An 8108-nucleotide genomic window follows, 5' to 3' on the forward strand; every position below is an offset into this window, starting at 1 on the left:
TCAGTCTAGATTTGAGATATAATATACCTTGTCGTGCTCTCCTTTCGTCTTGATTATTGCCGATTTCGTGCTCCTGGATCTCATTTGATATCGCCGCAGATATAATTCGCAATCTGATCAGATGAACTTCAACTGTGTTGACTTGGAACGAGGGCCATCCAGCCAAAGAACGCGCTTGCAATGGCTCCTGTTGGAGTATCAGCTTCGATGTAGTGCGAAGACTTGCAGCTTAGCATCCAGTCGCATCGCATAGCGGACTGCAGACAGAGGATATGGTGACCATTAATCATTCTTGTTGTGCGCGACTGAATCGTTCACTTGTCTTTGATTTTTGCAGACCATCCGCCTGGAGCTTGGCCTACTTGGCGGAGCGATCTGCAGGATGATGGTGTGGCTTGAGGTCACGGCACATGAGACGAGGCTGAGGCGGGGTTGTGCCAGCAACAGATTGTGTTGGCTGGTGATACTGTCGCAGAAGCACGCAGATCACCCCCCCAGGACATAGTGAACTACGCAACATCATCTATGCATCACGGCCTCCTCTTCGCAACGACTGAAAGCCTACGAGCCCTGGTTCAAAATGTGGCTAATCGACGTGGAGACAAGAGAGCTCGAATACTTCGCGAGCTGCGAGAAGGTCAGATATGCTATCCTCAGCCACACGTGGGAGGAGGAGGAAGTCACTTTTCAGGAGTTCCGCGACGGCACAGCAAAAGATCGTATGGGCTATGCCAAGATCATGAAGACCTGCAATCAAGCACAGAAAGATGGTCTAAGATACGCCTGGGTGGATACTTGCTGTATCAACAAGGAGTCTAGTGCCGAGCTTTCAGAAGCCATCAATTCCATGTGGCGATACTATTGGAACGCGAGGATTTGTTACGCTCTCTTGTCGGATGTTCGGTCATTTGGCATGGAAATGACAGACGATATGCTGATACCCAACCGCGAGTCGTTCCCCGTCAATGAGAAAGCTCAAGCGTTGTGGAATGGGCATGTTGTAAAAAGCCGCTGGTTCACTCGAGGGTGGACGCTCCAAGAGCTGATTGCTCCACAAAATCTGCTCCTGTTTAACTCTGCTTGGACTCTACTTGGCGAGAGGTACAACTTGTGCATATCTCTTTCTGAGCTCACTGGTATCGATGCCGAGCTATTGGCCTACCCTGGTACAACATCGCTGACCGACTATACGATTGCGAAGAAAATGTCATGGGCCGCTAGACGTGAGACGAGTCGCATTGAAGACCGAGCATATTCTTTACTGGGACTTTTCGATATCAACATGCCCTTGCTCTACGGAGAAGGCAGGAAGGCTTTCATTCGTCTCCAAGAAGAGATTATCAAGAGCTCGTCAGATATGTCTTTCCTCGCTTTTGGACCACAAGTGGGTAACAGAAATATAGACGGCATATTTGCGGACTCGCCCGATCGGTTTGCCCCCTACGCGAATGTCGTGCCGTGGAAGGGACGTCTGGAGAGTGCGGAATTTCGCCTCACCAACCGAGGGCTTCAGTTTCACGGGCTTTGCACTGTTCGAGGTTTTGGGGAGGTGTTAGGCCTGCTGAATTGTCGCTTAAAAGATGACTTTCGTGGCCCTCTAGCGCTACGATTGTGTCCTCGCGACGAACTCGACCAGCGGCATGTCCCCTCGGCTCAAAACTCAACTCAGGACTATGTGCCGGAACCTTGTCGACCTGCCAGATTGTTGAGACTCATCACGCGATTAGAGACGACTCATGTCAATGATCGAATCGCGGTCGTTCCGAATATTGAGAATGTAGAGATCCACGAGGGGCCCGCAACGATATTGCGAAGTCCACGACTCGCTACCAATGGCTACGACAGGCCTTATTCTGCAAAGGGACTCTGGGTTCGTTCTACCAAGAATTCCAAGTTGACAATCAAAATCGTCAACGCAGTCCCTCAAGGAGCCTGGAATCACGAAACAGGCTTCATGTTGATGAAATACCGTCTGTTGAGGAGTACCACGGAGGGTTCCAAGCAATACGTAGCTGGAGTCACAGTGAAACTGGCAGGTGAGACTTCGCATCTGATAGATATTGGCTTCCGGTTTGGGGACAGTTCCATCCTCAGAGAGCATGAGTTCAAGGTCGCCCGCCATGTGCCGAATCGAGACATGTGCGACTGGGCGGAGCAAGACAGCGATTATCTGAGAGACTGGAAAAAGAACACAGACAGTGATACTGAGGATCACCAGGAGTGTCTGTCGCATTGCCAGCGCCTCTGCGAAGGATTGGAGCTCGTCGTGAAATTGAGGTACAAGCGTGTCCATGGAGAGATGATATGGGTGCTAGCGGTAGGTGCGTATGACCAGAACAACAAAACAGATGCCTCAGACTCTCGGAAGGACCTATATCCTTCTCAGACTGTTAGCTGCGGCTGCCCGATTTGCGACAGGGTTCGAGATTAGTAGCACTAGCAGATGTGAGGCGTGCTCAGGCCTTCAAGTGCCTCTACGCCCCGCCAATGGATTCCAGAGAAGGCTGTCGTCACGCAGTTCGCAGTTTCGATGTAAATTGAATTGGAAGGAAGCGCCTGGGAAGGAGGTAGGGACACAAGGGGGGTCTTGAATTTGCGTTCCCCAATCCGGAACATATATACAGTGAACCCGATAGGAAAAGGACCGGGCAAGGTTCTCGCGAAATCTCATGCTGCTGTGCCATTGGCCAAATGAAGGATGCGTAGTGTGGCTTACCAATGGCGCTTGGCCTTTCGTGCATTTGATGATCGCGGAGGGTGGATTGCGAGATCGGTCGTGCGCATGTGTCCGCGTGTGCGAAGACAATCGTGTAACCTGCGAAGTGGATTTATAAGAAGTGTTGAGTCAGATGTGCATGTGCAAAACTTGCAGCATTTGTCAGATAATGGAATGTTGATCGTCTCTTGCTATCGCATACGCACACGCTTTGAGTTCTACTGCTCACTCGCCGTAATCTCCGTCTCCTTAACATTATCCCCCATCTTGAAAACAATCTTATGCACCTTTCTCTGTTCAAAATCCTGCAGAAACACTCGTCAGCTACTTCGCATCCTCCCCAACTCCCAAACAACTGCGAAAAAGATTCACTCACCTTATAAGCCTGCGGCGCATCCTCCAAACTCATCGTCTTCCCACACAAGAAAGCCACCTTCTTCTGCTCCTGCACCAATAACTCCAACGCCTCCTCAAAAATACTCCTCACCGGACACCTTCCAAACGCCATCTGCACATTCTTCCCATACAACATCAACCCATTAACCTCCCACTTCTCCGTATGAACTCCAATACTACTGATCGCGCCCCAAGGCCTGATCATATCAAATGCCATATTCCATGCATCGGCATGTCCCACCACTTCCATCACGACGTCTGCTCCACGACCTTGCGTGGCGTCTTTGATCTTTTGAACGGGATTATCGCCGAGGTTGATGGGGATTGCGCCGAGGGCGGCGGCTTGTTCGAGGCGTTCGGGGACGGAGTCGATGGCGTAGACGGTGTTGACCATGGTGAGGGCGCAGGTTATGGCGCAGATTCCGACGGGGCCGCAGCCGACGCAGACGACAGTGTATTCTTTGCGGTCGCGCTCGGGGAGGTTCTTGAGGTAGCGGGAGGCGGCGTAGTAGCCGGTTGGGAAGATGTCGGCTGTTCCTCTTGTTAGAAATGCATTGATTGCATGCTAGGGTGAGAGGCATGGTACCCATCAGAACGAGCATTTCTTCGGGAATGCCCTTTGGTGTGAGGACGAAGGTCGTGTCTGCCAATGGGCAGCGAACGTATTCAGCTTGTCCGCCTGAAAGAAGTCGTCAGCCTTGCCATCTTCTCGGCTCCCAAGATCAAGCCAGTGAAGGATACCATCAATCGTATTCGCCGGCGCCGAATTGCCAAACAATTCTCCCTTCGCGCATCTCGAAGCCTGGCCTCTCACACAATAGTAGCATTCTCCACAAGCTGTGTAGAAAGGTACCACAACCTACATCCCACCCCAAGTATCAGCTCATCGCTTACTCTTCCCTTCCCGTCCTCATTCGATCCTGCTCACCTTGTCCCCAATATTAAACTTCTTCACCGCATCTCCCTTCTCCACAATCTCTCCCACAAATTCATGTCCGCAGATGAAGTTCGGCGGACACTTCAAATGTCCTCGATAGAAGTGTAGATCGCTGCCGCAGAGGGCCGTCGAGGAGACTTTGAGGATCGCGTCGGTAGGGTTTTTGATTTTCGGGTATGGGCGGTCTTCGACTTCGACCTGTATTCCTCATGGAATCAGTTCGATGAGCGCTGCTTCAAAGCAGCTTCTCAAGCGGAGGAGAGCAATGCATACATGATAATCACCCTTGAGCACAACAGCTCGCATACTCTTCGGTGGTTGGAAAGACGACATCGTGAGCTGATTGGGCTTGGTGGGAAGTCAATATGATCACCTTGATGGCAGTATAATAGCAGCAGAAAGTGAAAAGTACGAGATAGGTCTTCCTGTCGTAATCCTACCTCTCTCTGCAGTGCTCCTCTCCCATGCTACACGGTTTGACCCCTCACTTACGGAGATGATGCTGCTGGTTCTGGTTGCTCCGTCATGCAAGCTGCCCCGCTCGTAACGGAGGACTTGACCCTCTTCCGCTGGAAGCTTCGCATGGCCGAGGCTGTTGGTGTGGGACGAGAGATTATTTCCGGCTCTGAAGACATCTATTGTTGGGTCTGGGCTGCAGCTGCGGATGTGATGAATAGCCTTGTGGGTATCGTGGTGTTGATGGAAGCTGGATGGCAGCTGTCATTGTGCAGATCGGATCCGGAGGACGCCAAGTGTGAAGATCGTTCGGGAGGACGAATTGGGGAAGCCGACCACAGCAGGAATAACATGGACTGCACGTGTCTTCCTTCTTCACAACATTGCTATGCTTTGCTACGATATCCCACTTTGCGGACATGATCCGATTTGTGCATCTTTACGGCATGAAAGTTCATGACCAGCACCCTTAGGTCATACATGATGAAGATTCATTCAACCGGGCGTAGGCGCGAGTCGCGATGCGCCGACCGAGGACCTCGTCCTGGCACCTTAATAGCAAGCAGAAAACCAAGCACAACTCATGTCGGTATCTTTAGTTCAAGGCCTCAAAGCCTATGACCAGCGGACACGATTCAGCACCCGGCATCAGACTCTGAGCTCCAGTCACAAGACCGCTGGAGACCACGAATCCAAAGTCAAGCCTTCATACCAATCGCAACAGCATTGGCTGCATACAACAGACTTTGGACTACCAATCGTAAGCTACCTTCATCTGACTTCATCCGTCGTGAAACATCGCCAAAACATTTTTCTTTCCAAGGCCACACTTCCACGCTGAAACAAGTGTTCATCTCAACCCCACCAGCATACACTTCTTCCCATCACCTTAATTCTGTCCGTATTCAATCTTTTACTCCTCAGCAACCTCCTCCTCATCCATCATCTCATTGTCCATCATTCTTCCCCTGCCGATTGTTGTTCCAGCATTGCCATTCGCACCAACGTTCGCGCTGGCGGACGCTGGAGCAGCTCCACTGAGGCCTCCAGTGAGAGCGCCCAAGTTTGGCAGAGCTGGAGCGGATGGAGCAGCTGGAGCACCTGGGGCGGCCGGAGCAGCAGGCGCAGCTGGCGAGGCAGGAGCAGATGGGAGGGCGGAAACAAGGTCTCCAAGACCACCGGCGTTAATCTGCTGCAGGAGGAGGAAAGCAGCAGCTGGGCTAGGCTGTTGAACCTGTGTGCTCAATTTCTGGATCGTGGAGAGCAGCTCAGTTGGGTTGGAGAGAAGAGCGCCTGGAGAGGCCAAGTTGGTCGGGAGGAAAGATGGGGTCTTGAGGAGGGAGAGAGTCGTGAGGAGATCTTGGGTGTTGATTTGTGAGGCGGCGGATTGGATTGCTGGGACGTTGGTCAGGTCGCGGAGAGGGCCGAGGGAGCCGATGTTGAGGGAAGAGAAGAGGTTGAGGAGGGATAGGGCGGATTGGAGTTGGCCGAGTTGGCCGACTGGAAGGTTGGTGAGGAGGTTGGCGGGAGAGGTGGTGACTGTGGAGACGAGCGATGTGACGATGTCTTGGAGGCTCTGTGGGACTGGGAGGAGCGAGACCTGAGGCTGTTAGCTCGATCCTTTCAGAAGAATATGCTGGGGTACGTTGAAGACTTACCACGTTCAAGACGATAGATCCGAGACCAAGGTTACCGAGCACACCAGTAACGCTGGACAGCGGGCCACCGCTCAAAGACAGACCTGAGACAAGACCACCGAGAGGGTTACCACCTGCTGCGCCTCCAGTGAGGCCAGAAACGGCACCTTGAACAGTATTCTGCACGCCAGCGAGAGGGTTGCCAGCGTTGCCTGCAAGACCGAGACCGTTCGAAACAGCGCTTCCAAGAGAGCTCTGGACACCAGAAAGAATGTTTCCGCCGCTGTTGCCAGTGAGACCTCCGACGATGCTTCCAACTGGGATCAGAGAGCCATCCGTAAGAGGCTTCAAAGCGCCTCCAGTCAAGAACGAAAGTGGGTTGCTGTTGGCGAGGACACCTCCAGTCAAGGCAGATGTGACACCAGTCAAAGCACCAAGCTGGGCCAGAGGAGACCCTCCTGCGGCACCTCCGCTTAGACCGCCAGTCACACCGCCGAGAAGGTTGGTAACAGTGTTGACAGCGCCTCCGACAGCCTCGCTACCTGGCACGTTCGGCAATTGACGCTTCTCTTCGGATTTCTCAGTCTCCTCGGTGTTCATCGAGTGGCGGCTGAGGCCGGCGAGCACAGCAGTTGGGTTGCCTGAGACAGGAACATTGGCAACAGCTCCAGTAATCGTGGCGATGATCGTGGCCAGCTGATCAGTGAGCTTACTGATCAAGCTCTCACCCAATGTAGCCAAAATGGCCTGAACGGGTGAGATGGCCTCCAGCGGAACAATAGGAAGACCAGTTGGCAGAGCTGGGTTGGAGATTGGCAATGCCGAAAGTGGGAGGTCACCTGGGAGACCAGTAGGCAGAGTCTCCAAGATGCTCGATGGCAAGACCGAGATGGGAGCACTCAATGGCAAGGACAGCGGCACGCCAGACGGGATCAGAGACTGGACGTTCGTTGGGAGTGACGACAGTGGAAGATCTGGCGACAATGCGGTCGTCGGCAGTGGCAGGCCAGAAAGAGCGCCGGCTAAGGATGGCAGACCCGGGATGCCGGAGTTGATTGGCAGACCAGCCAGAGACTGAACGAGGGCAGTCGAAGCGAGTGGGACTACGGTCTGGCCGGTGACGGACAAGATGGTTCCGGTCGGGATAGCGACATTTGGAAGGCCGTTTGCTGATGGGACAGCGACGTTTGTTGGCAGCGCTGCAGCCACGGGAACAGCTCCTGCGGCATTGGAGATAGCTGCTGGAGCGGCAAGACTGGGAGCTGCTCCGACGATAGAAGCAGCTGGTGCTGGAGCAGCAGCATCGCCAAGGACGCCTCCGAGGCTGGGAAGCTGTGGGTTGGGTGCCATCTTGAATGAGTGAAGTGGCAGTCAATCAGTGAGAGACCGTGTTGAATGAAGGATTCTAGGTCGTCGAGTTTGAATCGTCGACCTGCTGGTGAGAGAATCTTTCATGGTGCCCATGCAAGTTCATATATGGCACAACGCTGGTCGATGGCTGTGAGACGAATACGCTCAAGCATTCCACTCTGTCTTGCTGGGAGGTCGTCGTCCCAGCATAGCTCCCGAGAATCATGCCGCTGGTTCTCGTGATGGACAGTGCTGCCATCACGTTCTTGCAAGTGCTGGCCCGTATTGGTCAATGCTAATGGCAACACGAAGTCTGAATTCCTGAGCCCGCCATAAGGAACTTGCCGGGATCCGACATTTTGGCTCAGTATGGGGTCGTTGCCGCTGAGCTTTGCCCTTGCGTCGGGCTGTTCGAGGTATGTGGAGTTGCTGGCATCGGCATGCCGATCGACATGCTGGATCAGCTTGGTTTATGTGAGAGCGTGAGAATTCGTGCTTTCTTCAACGTATTGCGCACCTTCCGCATTGACGGTATGGGCTGCGGCTTGTGTCGACATGGCGGGAGGTGGTCCATCGCGTCCTCCGCCATCACACCACCGCCTACCAAAGCAGCGGA

At 53.3% G+C, this 8108-nt stretch overlaps 3 protein-coding genes across 3 annotated transcripts; 1 reads left to right on the plus strand and 2 right to left on the minus strand.

The window, feature by feature from the left end:
* Nucleotides 1-580: 580 nt before the first annotated feature.
* Nucleotides 581-2431, plus strand: CKM354_001292600 (uncharacterized protein; the record flags this gene model as incomplete). The annotated part of the gene is made up of 1 exon (XM_044808461.1): nt 581-2431. The coding sequence occupies one exon, from the start codon at nt 581-583 to the stop codon at nt 2429-2431; it is 1851 nt and encodes a 616-aa protein (XP_044664396.1).
* Nucleotides 2432-2934: 503 nt separating this feature from the next.
* Nucleotides 2935-4382, minus strand: CKM354_001292700 (uncharacterized protein; the record flags this gene model as incomplete). The annotated part of the gene is made up of 6 exons (XM_044808462.1): nt 2935-3021; nt 3093-3643; nt 3699-3791; nt 3854-3971; nt 4041-4247; nt 4323-4382. The coding sequence occupies 6 exons, from the start codon at nt 4380-4382 to the stop codon at nt 2935-2937; spliced, it is 1116 nt and encodes a 371-aa protein (XP_044664397.1).
* A 1036-nt stretch (nt 4383-5418) lies between these two features.
* On the minus strand, nt 5419-7492 carry CKM354_001292800 (uncharacterized protein; the record flags this gene model as incomplete). The annotated part of the gene is made up of 2 exons (XM_044808463.1): nt 5419-6105; nt 6164-7492. 2 exons carry the CDS (start codon nt 7490-7492, stop codon nt 5419-5421), a joined length of 2016 nt encoding a protein of 671 aa, XP_044664398.1.
* Between the last annotated feature and the right edge of the window lie 616 nt (nt 7493-8108).

Source organism: Cercospora kikuchii, assembly GCF_019650295.1.
Source record: "Cercospora kikuchii DNA, contig_00009, whole genome shotgun sequence".
NCBI classification, from domain to species: Eukaryota; Fungi; Ascomycota; class Dothideomycetes; order Mycosphaerellales; family Mycosphaerellaceae; genus Cercospora; species Cercospora kikuchii.